General features: G+C 41.6%; 1 protein-coding gene across 1 annotated transcript in view; it reads left to right on the top strand.

Annotated features, from left to right (window-relative positions):
* The window catches only part of LOC310938685 (thyrotropin-releasing hormone-degrading ectoenzyme-like), a gene marked incomplete at both ends in the record, with an annotated part of 98,331 nt that extends 74,313 nt beyond the window's left edge, over window positions 1–24,018 (top strand). Inside the window, 11 exons of the mRNA XM_083903246.1 lie at window positions 268–452; window positions 4,247–4,335; window positions 4,965–5,098; window positions 5,975–6,030; window positions 14,674–14,821; window positions 14,926–15,029; window positions 16,011–16,118; window positions 19,882–20,049; window positions 21,529–21,669; window positions 21,775–21,856; window positions 23,866–24,018. Of these exons, the coding sequence (XP_083759372.1) occupies window positions 268–452; window positions 4,247–4,335; window positions 4,965–5,098; window positions 5,975–6,030; window positions 14,674–14,821; window positions 14,926–15,029; window positions 16,011–16,118; window positions 19,882–20,049; window positions 21,529–21,669; window positions 21,775–21,856; window positions 23,866–24,018 (1,368 nt within the window). The remainder of the gene's footprint in view (window positions 1–267; window positions 453–4,246; window positions 4,336–4,964; window positions 5,099–5,974; window positions 6,031–14,673; window positions 14,822–14,925; window positions 15,030–16,010; window positions 16,119–19,881; window positions 20,050–21,528; window positions 21,670–21,774; window positions 21,857–23,865) is intronic.

Here is a 24,018-nt window from a genome sequence, read left to right as displayed (position 1 = left end):
CTCGTTAAGACGCTCGTTAAGACGCTCGTTAAGACTTGGAGGGTCTGGTTGCCACGGCAACAACACGTCTGCTTTAATTGGACTCGCTGCTCTTTAACGAGTTAACGTCCACTCTGGGTTTTTAAAGTGATTGTCTGACAAAGTATTGATTAACCTGTGATCACCAGGTTATCGATCGGTCACTGAGTAGTCCTCGTCTTAATGTGTGTGTGTGTGTGTGTGTGTGTGTGCGTGTGTGTGTGCGTGTGTGTGTGTGTGTGTGTGTAGGCCATGCGCTCAGAGGGGCGGGACATTGACATCGGCGAGATGATGGACAGGTGGACTCTCCAGATGGGTTACCCCGTCGTCACCATCAGCAAGAACCAATCGGAGCAGCTGCCCACGCGCTACATCACCGTCACCCAGGAGCACTTCCTGTACGGACAGGAAGTGAGGAACGGCAACAACGACAGGTGCAGTGCGGAGCTACTGTTTGTCTGTGAACTTTGACCTTTGTTTTTAGACTTCCTCCTCTTCCTGTCACCTGATGGACTGGGCTGTGATGTCATCGCGCTCTCGCTGACTCGGCGTTTCGCCAGCGTACGTTCGTGGTCGCGCTGAGAAAGCGTTTTTTTTTTCTTCATCCATATTTGATTTGGATGTTTTATTCACGTTCTTCTCACAAACCATCGGGAGTTTATTCTCGCCGATGTTTCATCGACTCACTTTCTCCTCCATCAATATTTCACTCGCTCTTTTCTCACCTGTTGTTCTTTTTCTTTTTTTGCCGTCGTGTTTCAGTTTCACACCGATGACCTCTGACCTCTGACCTCTGACCTCTGACCTCTGACCTCTCTCCTCTCTCTGCGTTGTCAGCTGAAAACCGTTCACCGTGAAGTAGATCTATCTATGTTTCTTTCTTTTGTTTGGTCCCGTGAGTTGCGTTCAGGTTCACTCTGCCGTATCCATGCGTTCACTTTCTGGTCAGATAAGACATGTTGTTGTTGTTGTTACTGTTGTTGTTGTTGTTGTTGTTGTTGTTGTTGTTGTTGTTGTTAGCCGAGGCGTGGTCTCGGCTGATTGCGGCGCTGGATTAAATGATTAATTAAGATTTTATTCATGCTACCATGAGCTAGTTAAGTAGCCATGTTTTCTTTGTCAGTAGCATGGATAATTAGTAAGCTAACATGAGCTAGTTAAATATCCATGCTGTATGCGATGGTAGAATGGCTTATTAACAAGCTAACATGAGCTATAACCATGCTATCTCTGTTCAGTAGAAAGGCTAATTAACGAGCTGCCATGAGCTAGTTAAATATCCATGCTGTATATGAAGCTAGAATGGCTAATTAACAAGCTAACATAATAATAATAATAATAATGCATTATATTTAAGGCGCCTTTCAAGACACTCAAGGTCGCCGTTATAACATGAGCTATAACCATGCTATCTCTGTCAGTAGCAAGGCTAATTAACGAGCTACCATGAGCTAGTTAAATAGCCATGCTGTCTGGAATGGTAGCATGGCTAATCAACGAGCTAACATGAGCTGCAACCATGCTATCTCTGTCAGTAGCAAGGCTGAGCTAGTTAAGTAGCCATGTTTTCTATTTCAGTAGCATGGCTAATTAATGAGCTACCATGAGCTAGTTCAATAGCCATCTCCATCAGTAACTTGGCTAATCAGTGAGCTAACATCTGTAGCTATAGGTTTATTAACAATCTGATATCAGCTAGCTAAATAGCGATGCTATCTATGTCAGTAGCATGGCTAATGATTGAGCTAACATGAGCTAGTTAAATCTCTATGCTCTCTGCATTGGTAGCATGGCGACTAAACAAGCTAACAGCAGTTAAATAGCCATGCTCATCTTTTTAATTCATATTTTTTATTCTTTAGACGAGTTTGAGCGAATGAAAGCGAAAATAAATCGGCCTTAAACGCATCGCGGCTCGTCGCCGTGGTGACGGAGGGAAAAAAATACTGTGACATGTAAATAAACGAGAAGGTGGAACCTGTTTTCTCTGCGATTTAACAAGTTAAATGAAAAAAAAGAAAACATCGTTAAATTATTCATGAGTTCACGACGACGACAACGTTCATTCGTTGATTTCACTGAGAGAAAAAACGTCAGCGAAATAGAAAATAAATGTGATTTAAATGCGTTAAATATAATCTGTAGATGTTTTTAATGTAACTTTATATTTTCGTTGGAGGTCAATGTGAGGGCGTGTGTGTGTGTGTGTGTGTGTGTGTGTGTGTGTGTGTGTGTGTGTGTGTGTGTGTGTGTGTGTGTGTGTGTGTGTGTGTGTGTGTGTGTGTGTGTAAATCATCCACACACACACACACAGTCGACTAAAATAAACATTCTTCATCCCAATCAAATATTAATGAACACGTTCTGTGTGTGTGTGTGTGTGTGTGTGCGTGGGTGCGTGTGCGACTTCCTGTCAATCACATTGTTATAAATATCATATTAAATATTCAGTTGCCGGGGCAGTGCTATTGATCGAGCGTTGCCCGCGGCGACAAACCGACTATTATTGGCTTCGGCAAATGGGTCGTTCTCTGCTGATTGTGTTACAATGACCCTGACCTCACACACACACACACACACACACACACACACACACACACACACACACGCACACACACACACACAGGCTAATTAATAAGCAGTTGTGTGTAAAGCTGATTGTTTGCTCGCTGTAATTAAAATCCACTTTAATTAAAATATGAATTAATTTAATTAGAAACGACTCTGAAGGTTTTTGTTTGAACTAAATTCTCCGTAAAAGCTCATTCAGTCGGATCATTAGTGTGTGTGTGTGTGTGTGTGTGTGTGTGTGTGTGTGTGTTCCACTTTAACAGACTTGTGTAAATGCTGCTGCTGCAATATTTTATTGTGAAAAAATGCAAAACTGCTTGGTTTTGTTTTAGTTCTGATGGTCTGAAACCGAGACTTTTATTTTGACAACTACAGGAATATGTTTTAGTGCAGATGGACAGAGTCTTTTATTCTGAAAAGGCCAATGTTGTGTTTTAGTGTGGATGAACGTAATCCGAGACTTTTATTCTGAAACCGACTGAGGCTAATCTGAGACTTTTATTCTGAAAACGACCATGTTGTGTTTTAATGTGGATGAACGTAATCTGAGACTTTTACTTTGAAAATGGTGGTTTAGTGTTTCAGTGTGGATGAACGTAATCTGAGACTTTTATTCTGAAAACGACTGAGACTAATCTGAGACTTTTATTCTGAAAATTATGATGTTGTGTTTTAGTGTGGATGAACGTAATCTGAGACTTTTATTCTGAAAATAATGATGTTGTGTTTTAGTGTGGATGAACGTAATCTGAGACTTTTATTCTGAAAACGCCGATGTTGTGTTTTAGTGTTGATGAACATAATCTGAGACTTTTATTCTGAAAACGCCGATGTTGTGTTTTAGTGTGGATGAACATAATCTGAGACTTTTATTCTGAAAATAATGATGTTGTGTTTTAGCGTGGATGAACGTAATCTGAGACTTTTATTCTGAAAACGACTCAGACTAATCTGAGACTTTTATTCTGAAAACGACAATGTTGTTTTATTGTGGATGAACATAATCTGAGACTTTTACTTTGAAAACTGCATGGTTACTTACTATTGTTTAATGTGGAAAAAAAATTACATACTTTTATTTTGTAAACTGTCCAGTTGTTGTGTTTTAGTATGGAGGAATTGAAATTGAGACTTTTACTTTGAAAGGCACATGGTTGTTCTATATTAACATGGACAGACTGAGACTTTTATTTTGAAAACGGCGGTGTTGTGTTTCAGTGTGAATGAACAGAAATTAAGATTTTGGACAAACACGAACTCATACCTTTTATTTTGAAAACCACAGGGTTAGAAACTGAGACTTTGGACAAACAATAGATACTTTTACTTTGAAAGGTTGCGTTTGGTTTGTTTATATAATCTCACTTTCTCTACATTTAAAGTAAAAATCTTAAATGTTAATCACCGTTTCTTTAAATGTCACCGTCGTGTTGTTGTTGTTGTTGTTTTTTTAAACGTCTCAGTGACTCAGTGGCTACGTTCACGCGACGTTAGCCTCGGAGACTGTTTGCGTGACTGATGTTCGCTCTCTCTCTCTTTGTCTCTGTGTGTGTTTCTAATGTCTCTTTATCGGAGAACCGAGGCAATAAAAGTGGATCTACCGCCTCAGCCTCGCAGTGACATCACTCTCTCTCTCTCTCTCTCCCCCCCCCCGTAGTTTACGATGGCTCGTCCCGCTAACGGTCGCCGTGGGAAACATGTCCGCCGCCTGTTTACAGAGTCTCATCTGGATCAACAACAGGACGGGTACGAACGCAGAGCCTGACACTGTGGTGCTAAAAACCACACAGCACACAACGCTATCGCTAATTAGCCATGCTATCATCCGTATCTGCAGCGCGGCTAATGAACGAGCTAACGCCAGCGAGTTAAATCGCTGTGTTATCTCTGTCAGTGGCATGGCTAATCGACGAGCTTACAATGAGATAGCCGATGCTATCTCCATCGGTAACATTGGCTAATCAACAAGCTAACATCTGCATTAGACTTTTATTTTGAAAACAAAGGATTTATCACACTTCTTACTCGCGTTAAATTGTGAGCATGCTAATTCACATTAATAAAACCTTTATTTTTATTTGACAAAGTTAGATAAGTTTCCCTTAGCATAAGCATTTTTTATTCTGAAATCTGAGACTTTTACTTTGAAAACTGCATGGTTGCTATTTTTTTTATGTAGAAAAAAATGTTAATGACTCAATTAACCATGCTATCATCCGTATCTGCAGCATGGCTAACGCACGAGCTAACACCAGCGAGTTAAATCACTGTGTTAGCTCTCCCAGTAGCATGGCTCATAGCATACAACGTGCTAGTTCATTAGCCATGCTGTCTCCATCAGTAACACTGTTCTCGTTCTTCCGTCCTCGTCTCAGAGACGCACAGGATCGCCGAGATGGACGACGCCACCTGGTTGCTCGGCAACATAAACCAAACGGGCTACTTCCGCGTGAACTACGACCTCCAGAACTGGAAACTGCTGATTCAGCAGCTGCACACCAACCCCCAGGTTTGTTTGTTTTTACTGTTTTACCGGGCATGTTAGCGGCAGTTAGCGGCGTCAACGTTAGCGCACAACGCGTTTACGTGACGACGAATGTTCACTTGACTCCCGATCGTTAACACCAGTCTCTAAAGTTAACGGTAAACTTTAAAAACAGAGGCGCACATACGCACAGTACACATGTACGCTAGTTATTTGTAGCGTTGCTCTAACAGACCACTCCAGTTCCACACATTCGAAAAAAGACGCGCGTGTCGTCACGATAACGTGACGCGGCACTGTTTACCAGTTAGCTCCTTTTAGCGCCGTTAGCACGCCTACACGTCACGTTAACGCGGCACGTTAACGTGACGTCACGCGTGTCTTTTCCGGGCTAGTCGTGATGGAAACGCGGCATGCGTTAAAGTGCGTTAGCGTTAGCGCTAACACCGCCGTTAACGTGCCCAGCACTACGTGTTTACGTGACTCCCGATCGTTAACACGAGTCTCTAAAGTTAGCGCTAAACTTTAAAAAACAGAGGCGCACATACTCACAGTACACATGTACGCTAGTTATTTGTAGCGTTGCTCTAACAGACCACTCCAGTTCCACACATTTCGAAAAAGACGCGCGTGACGTCACGTTAACCTGCCGCGGCACTGTTTACCGGTTAGCTCCTTTTAGCGCCGTTAGCGTGTAGGCGTGCTAACGGCGCTAAAAGGAGCTAACTGGTAAACAGTGCCGCGGCACGTTAACGTGACATCACACGTGTCTTTTTCCGGGGTAGTCGTGATGGAAACGCGGCATGCGTTAAAGTGCGTTAGCGTTAGCGCTAACACCGCCGTTAACGTGCCCAGTTTGTTTGCTTGTTTGTTTTTGAAACCGTTTTCCGTCTCTTCCAGATCATCTCGGTGGGAAACAGGGCGGGGCTTATCGACGACGCGTTCAACCTGGCCAGGTAAGTTTCGGTTTTGGGTGCGTTAGCGTCCCTCTTTGTTTGACCAAACCAGAGTTAAAACGTTCCTTTTTAGAGGTTTTTGGCGGGAAACGGTCGCGGCGGCGTTTTTTTACGGTCAGCGAGACGACGCGTCCTCCCGTGGTTTTATGCAGCGAAACGGTAGACGGAGACGTCTTGGACGCCGGACGAGGCCGATCCGCTGCGTCTGTTTGTCGTTTGTTTTTGTCGCCGGGGGGTGAAAGCGACGACGCGGCGCCTTTTTCTGAATCGTCTCTTTGGCAGAAATCGACGCGACGCGAGGTTTATATTGTGTATGTAAATTCCTGCTCAGACACACATTCATATTCACACAGTCGAGGCCTGTGGATGCAGCTTTGTCAGCACTGGATTCCACGGCCGCGATGATAAGTGCGGCTTATGAGTGGCTCGGGGATTACGACTGTCGCCTCGAAGCTGAGGCTTTTCTTCTTCTTCTTCTTCTTCTTCTTCTTCTTCTTCTTCTTCTTCTTCGTCTTCCTTTTCGCTTTAGTTTATCCCGAACGCGACGGCTTCGGTCACTCAAACTCAAATCGTCCCCCCCCAAAAAAAACACTTGTTTTAAGTTGCGTTAAGTCTTACGCACATGAGTAAAACCCTCTATTTTTCATTTGACAAAGTTAAAGGCGCCGCGTGTAAGAATGTGGCCAAAAGCGGTTACTACGCTCAAATTCAAAAACACCCGAGGTCTTTTAGGTTTTTTTCGTTTTCTGACGTAACTGTTCAACCCGCGGTTGCTCGGCAGCTGAGACTCTACCGACTGCAGTGACTGGTAGACGGCGGTAGGTGGCGCCACATGACGCCAAAACATGATTTGCAGTCTGCTATTTTAGTTCATTATTCCTGAGTCTCTGTGACTTATTAGGAGGATTTTATCATTTATTATAATAATGCACCTTTAGCTTAAGCGTCGTTACAGACTCCGACGCTAATTAGCTTAAATATCTTGTTTGTTTTACGGCGTTTTGTTTTATCGTGATTTGTACGCGTTCTCTGGAGTAGAACGTTTAGGTTTTATTTTTTTTGTAATTCTAACATCGATGTTGACATTAGCGTCATTTGAAAATGATGCTAACCGGGGAAGTAAAATCCCACCGTTATCGTCCACATGTTTGAAATCGAGCTGAATATGAAATCAATTTTTGTTCGTAATGACACGATCCGGTGCGAAGAGCGCGGAGTCGTCTGCGTACGCGACGATCTTCACCTGGACTGGAACTTGTGTCGCTGCTTTTGATTGGTTAGCCGCAGCCTATACTTTTCATCCCCATGGAAACGTTGGCGTCACCTATACAATTATTGGGTGTGTTTTTCCATTAAAAGTCAGACTTTTATTCATCAAAAGAGTTGCGAAATGAATAGAAAACATAGTCACGACATTGACAAGATTAGAAATAATGAATAATAATTTTGCCCTTTGGTCAAAGAACCAGCAAAACTGTTTTCAGCTGTGCTAACATCATCGTACAAGGGTTTTCTAATCATCCAATAGTCTTCTAACGCCATTAGCAAACACAATGTACCATTAGAACACTTGGAATGGGCCTTTATACACATATGTACATGTTCCATTTGCAGCTAGAATAGTCGTTTAACACGTTTAGGGTGAATTCCAATTCCTTGCTTAACCCTCAATCTCAAAAATGTTCTCCCTCTAGTCCAAGTTCCGTCCTGATTCTCAGAAAAATTAAGTTGAGGCCGAGTTTAAGGACTGATTCGCCCTCAATGTTGAGATTTTTTTCCAACACCACCCTTGGTTAGCAAGGGCTACCCAGAATGCATTGCGTGTTTCGACGCAACAAAGATGGCGCCCAAAAGCGGCGAAACGAGTGCGATACAAATGAAGTATTTTCTTTGTTAATAGAGATATAATTGTATGATCTTAGTTTAGGCCCAGATTATGGATTACTGACGTCATTGTTGAGTAACATTTATTTTTATTATCATCTTATAACTAACTGACAACCTAATAACTCGACCGACAAACGCATCGTAATAAATAATCCTGACGTGAAAGTGTTCTTCTTCTTCTTCTTCTTTTTTTGGAGTTGACAGACTGGACGCAGCTTTTTCGCTATGTTATTCTGCCCCCTACAGTCTGAAGACGTATCTGCATTTAAAGGTACAATATGTAGTATTTATGGGTTTATATGACCAAAAATCCACTTTTTTATACATATTATGTGCTCCTGCATTGTCTAGTCGCTGTATAATAGTTTTTGTTTCATTTTCGTAGTGTTTCAAAAAGTCATGTAAAATAACATGGTCGCGGGCCGCGGTTGCATAGCCACTGTTAGCAGAGAGACGCCATGTTTCTACGGGAGCCTGTAAGGACAAACGCGAGAGAACAAATCAATCGTCTCTTTACTTGTAGCAGGAAGTCCCGCCTCCTCTCTCTCCGATTCGTCTGCTACGACCGCGGTAGCTCCGCCCTCTCCCTCGCCTCACGAACCTCATCTGCTGACACGGAGAAAGACGACGAGGACGACATTTGACCGGCTGAGGACACCGTAGCGCTCAGGGAAGGGAGGGGGGTGAGCAGAGGAGCAGGTCTTTGTTGTAAATTTCAGCCTCTCCTCTAGATGGCACTATAAGCTACTTACTTCCCCTTTAAGGGTTGTCCCATTTCTAAGTGACAAAATAACCCTCGACACTTGGTTTTGAGGCCAGTTAAGATTAAGGGTTAAGATATGAATTGGAATTGGCCCTTAATGTTATATTCATTGCTTTTCCTTCAAAAATAAGGACATTTCTAAGTGACCCCAAACCTTAGAACGGTAGCGTATATACATATATATATATATATATATATATATATATATATATATATATATATATATATATATATATATATATATATATATACATACATATATATATATATATACATATATATATATATATATACATATATATATATACATATATATACATATATATATATATATAGCGGAGAGAGTGGAGGCGGGACTTCAGCTACAAGTAAAGAGACGCTTGATTTGTTCTCTCGCGTTTGTCCTTACAGGCTCCGGTAGAAACATGGCGTCTCTCTGCTAACAGTGGCTATGTTATTTAACATGACTTTTTGAAACACTACGAAAATGAAACAAAAACTATTATACAGCGACTAGACAATGCAGGAGCACATAATATGTATAAAAAAGTGGATTTTGGGTCATATAAACCCATAAATACTACATATTGTACCTTTAAATGCAGATACGTCTTCAGACTGTAGGGGGCAGAATAACATAGCGAAAAAGCTGCGTCCAGTCTGTCAACTCCAAAAAAAGAAGAAGAAGAAGAAGAACACTTTCACGTCAGGATTATATATATATATATATATATATATATATATGTAGAATGTGTGAATAAGGAGCGTGAACTGTTGCCAGATTCAGACTCGACCGCCTGTGAAAGAACTCTGTGAAGATGAACGACGGTCGGCGTCGCTGCAGCCGCAGAGGACGAGCGAGTCGTTTCTCACGGTGACGACGTTTTTTCAGCCCCGGAGCTTTTTTAGAGCACTGTAACACAAACTCTACTCTGACACCAGCGTTATAACTCAATCCTCCTCCCTCTTTCTTTCTGTTTCTGGCTTCTCTCAACCATCTGTTTTCTGTCACGCTGAATGAGCCTCAGCCAGTGACGGCTGTGCTGTCGTCGTCTTCTGGCTGAGGCGCCGCGGATCCATGAGTTGTGAGCGCTGACGTACAGAGCTGATGATGATGATGATGAGTTACTTCATCTCAACACTTTGTGCTTTCGACAAAAAAAGAGAGCGTTTACTGCGTCGGTAACAAAGTGGAGAGTAAAGAACAACAAGAACATACAGGGAGACAAAGACAATAGACGCGTTTTTGTATCGCCGTTAAACGTTTAATCGTCTCTACGAGCTTCAGCTTCAAAATCAAAAACTGAACGTGTTCAGGGAACAGTGTGATATCGTCTGCGTACGCGACGATCCTCTGTTTGTCTCTTTGATCGTCAACCTTCAAAACAAAGTCTTAGATGGGTGAAATAAACTGTCTGTCTCTTATTAATATTTGAGAATCTGTGTAAACAATCGGGAAGAACCAAAGAGAACAACGACAACGTCCAGGCGACAAAGAGAACAGACGCGTTTTTGTATCGCCGTTAAACGTTTAATCGTCTCTACGAGCTTCAGCTTCAAAATCAAAAACTGTACGTGTTCAGGGAACAGCGTGATATCGTCTGCGTACGCGACGATCCTCTGTTTGTCAACCTTCAAAACACAGTCTTAGATGAGTGGAATAAACTCTGTCTCTTATTAATACTTGAGAATCTGGGTAAACAATGACAAAGTGAACAGACGTAAAAATTCTCAAAGTTTATGACAAGTTTACGACATTTACTTAAGTATCGAAAGTACAATTTCTGACTAATAAAATGTACTTCAGTTTTAGAAGTAAAGGTATTCAAAAAGTGAGGCGTGGTGGATCAGTGGTAGGGCCAGTTGTCTGGAAGGTTGTGGGTTAAATTCCTGGCTCTGAGAACGGCAAAGACACTTAATAAGCCCATTGTTACAGCGTGTGAAGTACGTGAATTTTCTACACTAACAAAGTATTTGTACTTTGTTTCAATACAGCACAATACTGCCCTCCACAGTTTGAAGTTCTGAGTAGTTTTCTTTCCTTAATCCTTAATCCTTCTGGATTCTAATCCTCACTTTCATCTCGGAGATTCAAAGTTCTACCTTTGACTGAATATTCCGACAGTTTTCCGGTGAAACAACAACGTTTCACTGACGCTTTAAAGACAATCGAGCGCCATATCTTTGACTTTCTGGGTGATTCTGTGTTCATGTAGTAATAGTTTCTTTGTGTGTGTGTGTGTGTGTGTGTGTGTGCGTGTCCCTCCTCGTTAGCTCCCCAGTGAGCCTCGCTAACGGCTGATGGACAAACAATTAACTGGCCTTTAACGATGTTAACGAGTTAATGAGCTCAGTTGAGGGTTTTTTCAGCCCCTGTTAGCGCCCCCCGCAGGCAGCACGCTTCATTTGCGACACAGTGTGAAAGAACACACTTGACAATTTAACCGGGTCTCATCTGTGTCATCGTCCTGGTCTCGACCGTCCCGGGTCCGCTCTTTGTTATTTTACTGTATTTTATACATTTAAAACAGCGTTAGTGACTTGTTATTTACAGCTGTAGGTGAATTTTATTGTGTTAAATACTGATTTTTACGTCCAACTTTTACAACAGGAAACTGAAGTTTGTAAACCACTCACTCTCCCACACCAAAGTCCATAGAGAAAAGCAGTGATTTTAACATCACAGAGACACAGGAGTTCACAGGAGTTGTTGATCCACTGCTGCCTCCATCACTGAGTTGAAATGTCTAATTTTGCAAAATTCGGCTTTTAAAAATCTGTCGTATTTCCATAATCTCCCTCGCGTCCAAACTGCACGCTTCCGCCTCCAGTCCCATCATGCACCTGGGCCTCGGGGACATTGGCGTAATCCGAAGATTGCAAATTTAACAGAGTTTAGGAGAAAATGCGGAAGTTAAATGAATGAAACGTGTCTTTTTTTTGCCTCGTAAGGAACGTAGTATATTCATCTACAGAAGGGGGCGCCAGTTCTGACTTTTAAAAATAGTTCTGACTTTAAAAAAAAATTAGTTCTGACCTTTAAAAAAAATTAGTTCTGACTTTTAAAAAAAATTCTTACTTAAAAAAATAGAATTCTGACTTTAAAAGGTAAAATTCTAACTTAAAAAAAACTCTGACTAAAAAAAAAAATTCTGATTTAAAAAAAAATTCTGACTTAAAAAAAAAAATTCTGACTTAAAAAAAAAAAATTCTTACTTAAAAAAATAGAATTCTGACTTTAAAAGGTAAAATTCTAACTTAAAAAAAAATTCTGACTTAAAAAAAAATTCTGGCCAAAAAAAAAAATCCGACTTAAAAAAAAAAATTCTGACTTAAAAAAAATAGATTTTTTGACTTTAAAAAAAAATTCTGACTTAAAAAAAAATTCTGGCCAAAAAAGAAAATCCGACTTTAAAAAATAGAATTTTGACTTAAAAAAAAATTTCTGACTTATAAAAACAATTCTGACCTAAAAAAAAATTCTGACGTAGAATTCTGTGACTCAGAAATCAGTGACCACACGAGGCAGCAGAGGACCAGCAGCTCCTGTGTCCCTGTGAGCTAAAATCACTGGTTTTCTCTATGGACTTTGGTGTGGGAGAGTGAGTGGTTTAGAAACTTGAGTTTCCTGTTATTAAACTCTGTCTAACAGTGAAATAAAGACGTGAACGCGTTCTTAAGATGCCGTCGATTTAACCTGACGTGGACTTTATGAGTCTTTGTCTCCTGAACCGTTCATTATTGGTCCTTGAAGACGAGGCGAACGTCTGCGTGAGAAGATTTCAGCCTTTGAAAGAGATCAATGGCTGTATGGTGTTGCCATGGCGACCGCCTCCTCGTCGCTGTCTGCTCTGAGAGCTGTAAACAGGAAGTCTCTGCGGGCCCCGGCGTGGATTATGCTAATGTCCCCGAGGCCCAGGTGCATGATGGGACTGGAGGTGGACGCGTGCAGGTTGGACGCCAGGGAGATTATGGAAATGCGACAGTCGACGTGACGTTTTCTCCTCCGACTGAGAGCTCGGGTGGATTATTCTGAATGTGGACGTCAGTCAAACACCAAAGAGTCTTCGACTGAAGCTGATCCTCAGGATTTATATCACATCTCATCTGTAACTTCATCTTTGTTTCATTCACTGTTCAAAACATCCGGCTTACGTCGGCTCACTCTCCTCACACCAAAGCCCATAGAGAAAAGCAGCGATTTTAGCTCGCGGGGGACACAGGAGCTGCTGGTCCGCTGCTGCCTCGTGTGGTCACTTTGTGTCACTGAGGTCAATCTGAACGGCGGTTTTCATAAGACGAATTATGCAAAATAAGACGTTTGAAGTTAGTGATGGAGGCAGCAGTGGATCAACAACTCCTGTGAACTCCTGTGTCTCTGTGATGTTAAAATCACTGGTTTACTCTATGGACTTTGGTGTGGGAGAGTGAGTGGTTTATAAACTTCAGTTTCGTCTTACTTGAGCCCTTTGTAGTGAATAAAATCACAATAAAAACAAGTCTATGACGTCTTAATAACGCGTTCATGTCTTTGTTTCACTGTTAGACAGACTTTAACAACAGGAAACTGACGTTTGTCAACCACTCACTCTCCCACACCAAAGTCCATAGAGAAAACCAGTGATTTTAGCTCACGGGGACACAGGAGCTGCTGGTCTACTGCTGCCTCGTGTGGTCACACAAAGTGACCACTCCTCTGTGTCTCTGTGATGATAAAATCACTGGTTTTCTCTATGGACTTTGGTGTGGGAGAGTGAGTGACTTTGGTGTGGGAGAGTTAACGGTTTACGAACTTGAGTTTTCTGTTGGAAAAGTCTGTCTAACAGTGAGATAAAGACGTGGACATGTTTTTTTATGTGTGTGTGTGTGTGTGTGTGTTTGTGTGTGTGTGTGTGTGTGTGTTGTCATAACTTCCTCATCAGTCGCCGATAATTAGACTCTGATCCAATCAGACTAAAACCACCTCCCCCGTGTTTGCTCGACCACTCAATCAATATTCATTAGGTGTGTGTGTGTGTGTGAGATGTGTGTGCGTGCGTGCACGTGTGTGTGTGTGTGTGTGTGTGTGTGTGTGGGCGGGGCTGGAGGTCAACGCAGGCGAGTGACATCATGAATGTTAATGTTGTGCGCGACGGGGCGGCTCATTAATATTCATGAAGGCCGAGCTATCGTGACATTTCCGAGTTTGTCGTCATGTGTTCGCGAAGGACTCGCACACGCACACACACACACACACACACACACACACACACACACACACACACACACACACACACACATCTTGTACTTGCTGCATACTGAGGACCAGCATTTCCACTTTATAAATCAACACAATTACAAATATCTACTTCATGAACGACATCTACAAAGAACTACTGTTTACAGTACCATAAAATGTCTGCAGGTGGAGCCCCAGAGCAGAAAGGGCTGGACATTTTTTTTTTTTTTTTGGTCCAAAATTTTACTAAAACGTCATACTATACTATGTCGACCAAAATTGAAAAAAAAATTTGACCCAACATTTTTGGTCCAAAATTTGACAAAACTATCATACTATAGTATGTCTTTCAAAATTTGAAAAAAAAAATTTGAACAAAAAATGTTGGTCCAGAATTTGACAAAAACGTCATACTATACTATGTCGTCCAAAATTTTTAAAAACATTTGACCTAAAATTTTTGCTCCGAAAATTTTTGCTCCAAAATTTTTGCTCCGAAAATTTTTGCTCCAAAATTTTTGCTCCGAAAATTTTGCTCCAAAATTTTTGCTCCAAAATTTGACAAAAACGTCATACTATACTATGTATAGAAGAACACACACACACACACACAGGGCTTAGGGTTAAAGGTCAAATCTACTGCCGGATCGGGCTTTAAATTGGCCCAAAGTCCCAGAATGCACCTTTGTGTCTGCCATAACAAACAGACTGGATTTAACTGTCTCTCTCTCTCTCTCTCTCTCTCTCTCTCTCTCTCTCTCATTCTCTCTCTCAGGGCCGGGTACCTCCCACAGGGCGTTCCCTTGCAGCTGATTGGCTACCTGCCCGAGGAGACTTCCTTCCTGCCCTGGCACGCCGCCAGCCGAGCGCTCTACCAGCTGGACAAGCTGCTGGACCGCACTGAGGAATACAGCCTGTTCAGTGTAAACACACCATCAATCAGTCCATCAATCAATCAATCAATCAATCAATCAATCAATCAATCAATCAACACTGACCGTGTGTGTGTGTGTGTGTGTGTGAACAGGACTACGTGTTAAAGCAGGTCGCGGCGAGGTATCATCAGATGGGTTGGCCGACAAACGGACCCGGCAGCGAGGGCGGAGTCCTGCAGGCGTCCTACCAGACTGAGTACGCACACACACACACACACACACGTGCACACACACACACATTCTTGTACTTGCTGCATACTGAGCATTTCCACTTTATAAATCAACACAATTACAAATATCTACTTCATGAATGACACCTAGAAAAGATCTACTGGGTGCAGTACCGTAACATGTCTGCAGGTGGAGCCCCAGAGCGAAAAGTGTTGGCTGGAAAACTATTACGATTTTTCTTTTTTTCCCAAATTTGACCAAAATGTCATACTATACTATGCCGACCAAAATTTAAAAAAAAATTTGACCAAAAAATGTTGGTCCAAAATTTGACAAAAACGTCATACTATACTGTCATCCAAAATTTGGAAAAAAATTTGACCGAAATTTTTTGGTCCAAATTTGACCAAAACGTCATACTATACTATGTCATCCAAAATTTGAATACAATGTTGACAAAAAAAATTTGGTCCAAAATTTTACAAAAAAATTTGGTCCAAAATTTTACAAAAAAATTTGGTCCAAAATTTTACAAAAAAATTTGGTCCAAAATTTTACAAAAAAATTTGGTCCAAAATTTTACAAAAAAATTTGGTCCAAAATTTTACAAAAAAATTTGGTCCAAAATTTTACAAAAAAATTTGGTCCAAAATTTTACAAAAAAATTTGGTCCAAAATTTTACAAAAAAATTTGGTCCAAAATTTTACAAAAAAATTTGGTCCAAAATTTTACAAAAAAATGTGTCCAAAATTTGACAAAAACGCCATTCTTAACTGTCGTCCAAATTTTTTTTTTATTATTTTTTTTTTTACAAATTGAGTATAGCATGTTATAGCAACCTAAGGAAGTGATTTCAATGAAAACAAAGTGAGGACCGGCCAAAATGTCCACACTTTGTAAAAATGACCTCACTTTGTTGGTTAAAAACCCCTCACTGGTCCTCAGTATGCCGCAAGTACAAGAACACACACACACACTCTTATATCTGACCCCGCGTCTCCACAGAGAGCTGCAGCGGGAGCTAATCATGTTAGCGTGCAGCTTCGGGAACAAACAGTGCCACCGTCAGGCCGTCGCCTACATCTCCGACTGGATCTCCAGCAACAAGAACAGGTGACGACACACACATACAAATAGATGGATTCCACCAGGGGGCAGCGTGTCTCACAGTCTCATCGCAAAGAAAACTCGTCACTCTCCCACACCAAACCCCATAGAGAAAATCATCGATTTTAGCTCGCCGTCACACAGGAGTTGCTGGTCCTCTGCTGCCTCGTGTGGTCACTTTGTGTCACTGGAGTAAATCAAAATGAAGGATTTAAGAAGCCGAATTGACCAAATCAGTCATTGTAAGTTAGTGATGGAGGCAGAAGTGGATCAACAACTCCTGTGTGCTGTGATGTTAAAATCACTGGTTTACTCTATGGACTTTGGTGTGGGAGAGTGAGTGGTTTACAAATCTCAGTTTCCTGTCACGTAAAGACGTGAAACACGTTCTCATGAAGTCTTTTGTTAAGAGTTTGTGTTGCTTCTCACCACAGGGGGGCGCTCACAGCACAATTTGCTATAAATAACTCTGTGACACAAAAAACAAGGATTTGAGTCAAAATTATAACGTAAAATAGAGTTTGGAACAAAATGGCCGCCGAAGAGTGTTTAATTTAACAGAGTTTAGGAGAAAATGCAAAAGTAGAATGAATGAAATGTGTTTATTCATCGCAGTATATTCATCTACAGCAGGGGGCGCCAGTTCAGATTAAACAAAAATTGAGTTCTGACTTAAAAAAAAAAATTGTGACTTTAAAAAAATTTAATTCTGACTTTAAAAAAAAAATAGAATTCTGATTTTTTAAAAATTCTGACTCAAATTTTTTTTAATTCTGACGAAAAAAATAATAATAATTCTGACTTTAAACATTTTTTTTTAATTCTGATTAAAAAAATAATTCTGACTTAAAATATAGAGTTCTGACTTTAAAAAAAATAATTCTATCTAACCCCTGATCTACAGTGTCCGATATATCCGACCGTACTTAAACGCAACATACAGAGGAAAACGTTTTTGTGACGTTTTGTAAACGTTGTGTGGTTAATTGTGCGTACGTTTGTTTTCTTTGTGTAAAAGTGTGTGTTTTTCTCCACAGAATCAAACCTCGTGTTTCCTGTAAAACAATAAAACAATAAGAGAATAAGAAGAAAAAGAAGAATCCACGTCCTGCTGTAAAAACCACTGTGACTAAAACAAAGAGTGATTAAGTGTAAAGAGAAGCTAATGTCTCAGTGTCTTTGCTCCCTGTGGAATATTACCCACAATCCACTGGGGTTTCTTTGTAAATGAAGCAATTTAATGGATCAAAAACCATCAGTTTATAAATTAATCTCAGTCTGTGGCCGATTTATCTGCTTATTATCCTGCAGGGACTTTCCTCCATTAACATGGAGCTCTGTCCACTCTGTGTCCTCACTGTCCACAGTGTCCTCAGTGTCCACACTATCCTCAGTGTCCTCAGTGTCCACACTGTCCTCACTGTCCACAGTGTCCACAGTGTCCACAGTGTCCTCACTGTCCTCAGTGTCCTCACTGTCCACACTGTCCACAGTGTCCTCACTGTCCTCACTGTCCACACTGTCCTCACTGTCCACAATGTCCTCAGTGTCCACAGTGTCCTCACTGTCCTCACTGTCCTCACTGTCCACACTGTCCTCACTGTCCACACTGTCCTCAGTGTCCACAGTGTCCACAATGTCCTCAGTGTCCTCACTGTCCTCAGTGTCCTCACTGTCCACACTGTCCACAGTGTCCTCACTGTCCTCAGTGTCCACAATGTCCTCAGTGTCCACAGTGTCCTCACTGTCCTCACTGTCCACACTGTCCACAGTGTCCTCACTGTCCACAGTGTCCTCACTGTCCTCAGTGTCCACAATGTCCTCAGTGTCCACAGTGTCCTCACTGTCCTCACTGTCCACACTGTCCACAGTGTCCTCACTGTCCACAGTGTCCTCACTGTCCTCACTGTCCACACTGTCCTCAGTGTCCACAGTGTCCTCACTGTCCTCACTGCTGCTAACGTTGAGGTTGTTGCTTTTGTTGAGTTTGTTGAGGTAGTTGCTGCTAACATTGCGGTTGTTGCTGCTAACGTTGATGTAGTTGCTGCTAACGTTGAGGTTGTTTCTGCTAACGTTGAGGTTGTTGCTGCTAGCATTGAGGTTGTTATTGCTTTCGTTGAGGTTGTAGCTGCTAACGTTGAGGTAGTTGCTGCTAACGTTGAGGTAGTTGCTGCTAACGTTGAGGTAGTTGCTGCTAACGTTGAGGTTGTTGCTGCTTACGTTGAGGTAGTTGCTGCTAACGTTGAGGTAGTTGCTGCTAACGTTGAGGTAGTTGCTGCTAACGTTGAGGTAGTTGCTGCTAACGTTGAGGTAGTTGCTGCTAACGTTGAGGTAGTTGCTGCTAACGTTGAGGTAGTTGCTGCTAACGTTGAGGTTGTTGCTGCTAACGTTGAGGTTGTTGCTGCTAACGTTGAGGTTGTTGCTGCTAACGTTGAGGTTGTTGCTGCTAACGTTGAGGTAGTTGCTGCTAACGTTGAGGTAGTTGCTGCTAACGTTGAGGTAGTTGCTGCTAACGTTGAGGTTGTTGCTGCTAGCGTTGAGGTAGTTGCTGCTAGCGTTGAGGTTGTTGCTGCTAGCGTTGAGGTTGTTGCTGCTGACGTTGAGGTTGTTGCTGCTAACGTTGAGGTTGTTGCTGCTAGCGTTGAGGTAGTTGCTGCTAACGTTGAGGTAGTTGCTGCTAACGTTGAGGTTGTTGCTGCTAACGTCGAGGTTGTTATTGCTAACGTCGAGGTTGTTATTGCTTTCGTTGATGTCGTTGCTGCTAACGTTGAGGTTGTAGCTGCTAACGCTGAGGTTGTTGCTTTCGTTGAGGTAGTTGCTGCTTTTGTTGTAACTTTTCTTTTTTAATTTGACATATTTTTTCATATCACATATTAACACGTATATATAATTATATACATATATACGTATGTATATGCGTATATATGTATATATTTATACATATACAGACTTTCACTGTCAGTGACAGAGATCAGGATGAGGATGAAGAACATAAAACATCTTCACACTCTGTTCAAACACAGATAGTTAATGGGACGTGAAACATCTGGAGACACACACACACACACACACACACACACACACACACACACACACACACACACACACATTATGACAGTTATTTCTATTAGAAATAACTGCAGAGACACAGCAGTGAAGTTAGAACATGAGCGATGATCAGACCTCATGTAATCTGATTACAGTGTGTGTGTGTGTGTCTTAAATAGAGCATCTCTAAAGTGATTTCCCAGGTCGATGAGTGATGTTCTCCACACACACACACACACACACACACACACACACACACACACACACACACACACACACACACACACACACACACACACACACACACACACACACACACACACACAGCTGGGTCACAGAGCACGTGTGAAGAACGTGATGTTTGTAAACATGTGCGTGTTTCACGTGCACAATATTAGCTTGCTAGTTAGCTTATCGAGCTATTTGCTACTGTTAGCAGTGGCTAACAACGTTCTACATGGTATTTGTTTGTGTTCAAAAACAGAAAAACAACGTGTTTACTGTTAAAAACTGAACATAATTATGTGTTCGACTGATTTACTATGATATTAACGGCAGTGTTTTTACGATTAATATGAGTGGCGGCCATCTTGGAATCCTATTTTGGGGTTTGTGAGGTTTGCTGTAATTATGTCGTTGTCGTTTTTTCGTAACTTAATTTTCTCTGTTCAAATAATTCTCATTTGTTATGTTTCTGGTTTTTATTTGTTTGTTTCCGCAGAATTCCTCCGAACATCAGAGACATCGTTTACTGCACCGGCGTTAGCCTCATGGACGAAGACGTCTGGGAGTTCATCTGGATGAAGTTCCACTCGTCCAGCGCCGTTTCAGAGAAGAAGATCCTCCTGGAGGCGCTAACGTGCTCCGACAACACTTTCCTGCTCAACAGGTGAAGACGGGCAGGGCTTTAGCATATATATGTATCATATATATCATTATTATTAATAATAATATATACAGGCTTTTGTATAAAACAAAATGCTGTAAAATATGCTAATGCGTTCACAAATATCGTAGTTCTTTATTTTCTATTTTTATCAATTAACGAAATGCAAAAATAGCTAAAAGAGGAACACTCAAAGTTAGCTGTGAGTTAGCTTTGACTTAGCTTTGAGTTGGCTGTGAGTTGAATGTGAGTTAGCTTTGGGTTAGCTGTTAGTGAACTGTGAGTTAGCCTTGAGTTAGCTCTAAGTTAGCTGTGAATTAGGTCTTGAGTTAGCTGTGAATTAGGTCTTGAGTTAGCTGTGAGTTAACTGTGAGTTAGCTGTGAGTTGACTGTGATTTAGCATTGAGTTAACTGTGAGATAACTGTGAGTTAGCTGTGAGTTAACTGCCATTTAGCTTTGAGTTAGCTGGGAGATAACTGTAAGTTACCTTTTGAGTTAGCTGGGAGTTAGCATTTGAGTTAGCTGTGAGTTAACTATGAGTTAGCTGTGAGTTGACTGTCATTTAGCATTGAGTTAGCTTTGAGTTAACTGTGAGTTAGCTGTGAGTTAGCTGTGAGTTAACTGTGAGTTGATTGTCATTTAGCATTGAGTTAGCTTTGAGTTAGCTGTGCGTTAACTGTGAGTTAACTGTGAGATAACTGTGATTTAGCATTGTGTTAGCTTTGAGTTAGCTGGGAGATAACTGTGAGTTAGCTGTGTTTTATTTGAAAAAAATATACGTTACAATGTAAACATTCCACAGCTAATGCTAACAGGAGCGGATGTGACAGGGTAATTTTTCCCAAAGTAGCGTTTTATTGTTAATATATAAATGTATTGATTGACTTTAAAAAGAGGGGAATGAACTGTTTAAATTTTTCGCTGACTCATCTTGTTGTTGTTGGACGTCAGCAGGAATTTAAACCTCATTAGCATAAAAACAAACAAACAAACAAACACAGACGCGTGTGTGTGTGTGTGTGTGAGTGTGTGTGAGGCATTGATTTTCAGCCACAGAAAAGTGTTCTGCAATCAGAGAGAGGTGAGGCTGTGTGTTCAGATAGCAGCTATCACACACACACACACACACACACACACTGTGATTGGTCACACAGGAAATGGTTTCAGCACAGAGGGATTGTGGGAAAAGAGAGAGAAAATTGATTTTTTTTGGGGTGGTTTAATGAAAAGACGGCAGTTACAAACAACCAGCGCGCACACACACACACACACACACACACACACACACACACACACACACACACACACACACACACTCAAGGACACACGTAATACACTCTAGAGTATCCAAAAAAAAGAGATGGAAGATGAAGGTGAAGAGAGAGAGAGTTTCTCAGGTTTTGTTTCTTTTGAACATAAACGACAGATAAAACGGTCTGTTGTGTGTTTGATGCGCCTGTGCCCTGTTCCTCGTCTCCCAGGTTACTGAACCTGTCGCTGACCTCTGACCTGGTCCCAGAGCAGGACGTGATCGACGTCATCATCCACGTGGGCAGAAACCCTCAGGGTCGAAGCTTGGCCTGGAGATACTTCAGAGACAAGTGGGACGTCCTCAACGCGCGGTGAGACATTTAAAAAAAAATATCAAATATGAAATAAATCATAAATAAAGGCCAGACGACGGCAGAGGAAGTGAAACCTACTGATTTGTGTTTTTTTCATCTCAGATACGGTGAAGCTTTGTTCATGAATTCAAGACTCATCAGTGGAGTCACGGAGTTTCTGAACACGGAACAAGAACTCAACGAGGTAGACACGCTAACACCCGACATGCTAACACCAACATGCTAACACTAGCACACTAATACAGACAAGCTAACAATGCCATGGTTACAATAACATGCTAACATGAACACACAAACATGACATGCTAATACCAACATGCTAACACCAACATGCTAACACTAGCACACTAATACAGACAAGCTAAAAATACCATGGTTACAATAACACGCTAACATCAACATGCTGACATGAACACACAAACACAAGATGCTAATACCAACATGCTAACACCAACACGCTAACATGAACACACAAACATGACATGCTAATACCAACATGCAAACATGAACACACTAACACCGACACGCTAATTCCAACATGCTAACATGAACACACAAACATGACATGCTAATACCAACATGCTTACATGAACACACTAACACCGACACGCTAATGCCAACATTCTAACACAAACACACTAATACCGACAGGCTAATACCAAAATGCTAACAACACCATGGTTACAACAACACACTAACCACGACACATTAATACAAACACGGTAACACCAACATGCTAACAATACGCCAACAACAACATGGTTCACGACAACAAACTAACATCAACATGCTAATACCAACACACTATCACCAACATGCTAATACAGACAAGCTTAACGATACGATGGTTTCAATAACATGCTAATACCGACACGCTAACACGACGGGCTATCTTTCATCTCCGTCCACTGGTTTTTCTGCTGGTTTTATTTTAGTAGAATCATTTCCACAGAAGAGGAAATAAGAGGTGGAACTCGACTCGTTTATTTTCTGCAAACATTTGAATATGATGACGACTTAGTGCAGAAAAACACAAACACATTCCGTCTTCTTCTCCTTCTTCTTGTGGCTGATGTGACAACAAAAGCTCGGCCTGATCGTGGGCGACGCGTCGCTGAGTGAATGAAACGGGCGACAAAAGAGAAACTCATCAAACCCCAAAGAACGACGAAGCTCTTTGTTTGGTTTTCATGACAAAAATGTGCTTTTGGAGGAGAAATGTGAGCGATAATGGAGCAGCGTTAGCCACATCCACCTCATAAAGGAGGTGAAGGGAAGCACTCTGCGCTGCTACAGTCGCTCTGCCGCTAACCAACCGCTAACGTCACTGTGAGGTTGTTTCTTTGACGACCTTTTCTTTTAATTATCGTCGTTTTTCTTTGATTCCTCGAGAAAACTTTGAGTCTTATTGCGAACCTTGAAAAAAACTGAAGCTTCTCTTCGTTTTTCAAGCGTTTATTTGTCGCTAAAAGGCTTTTTTTCCCGCTCTAAAACATCGAGCAACCTTCGCTTCTTCTGCACTTCAGACGTCGTTATCAGAGTCTCATGTTTCCACCACTTTGTACAGGAGTAAAACTCACTTTACGGACTTGTAATTCAAGCTGGAAATGCGACTAGGGAAGGGGGCGCTGTAGAGCCAGTGTGCCACGCCCAAGCCTCAGTGAGATAACAAAATAAAGGATTGATTATTTCAAATTTGTGTGAATCAGATTTTCCTAAAGGCCTCAAACGTGTTTGAATGAATGAATTAGTTAGTTAATTAATTAATTGATTGAAAAAAATGCCACAGGAAATCAATCAATCTGTTTCGTAAAAAATAAAAAAAACTATCCAGGGCGTCATTTTAAAACGAGGGCAACAGACTTATCGCGTTTCGTCAAAATCGGCGCAACTTTTTGAGGATTGCGACTTCCACTTGGGGGCGCTGTTGAGCCACGCATGAAACCGATAAAATATCCGGTTTTCGTGTGTCTTTCCGAGGACATTCCTGCTTTGAAAAAGTGTTTTTTCTTTCACGTTGAACGTTTCTCAAACTTTATCGGAACGTCATTGTGGTTTGCAGTAAACTCTTTAACCTCTGGGGGCACTGTTTCATTTACTTCTACGCACATATTCTAACTTTATCTGTCATCTCCTTTTTCTTCCTTCCTCCCTTCCTTCCTCCCTTCCTTCCCTTGCCCCTTCTTTCCTTAGTTAAAAGACTTCATCCAATCGAGCGGCGTGGGGGCGGGGCCTGCTTTGCCGCGAGCGCTGGAGATCGTCGAGGGTAACGTTCGCTGGCACCGCCTCCACCGGCGGCAGTTCTACCAGTGGCTACGCAAACCTCCGAGCTCCATCCTCGGCTAA

The sequence above is a fragment of the Microchirus variegatus genome (assembly GCF_963457635.1).
Source record: "Microchirus variegatus genome assembly, chromosome: 16".
NCBI lineage: Eukaryota > Metazoa > Chordata > Actinopteri > Pleuronectiformes > Soleidae > Microchirus > Microchirus variegatus.
The sequence above is the reverse complement of the archived record's forward strand: the minus strand, read 5'-3'. Positions and strand labels throughout refer to the sequence as shown.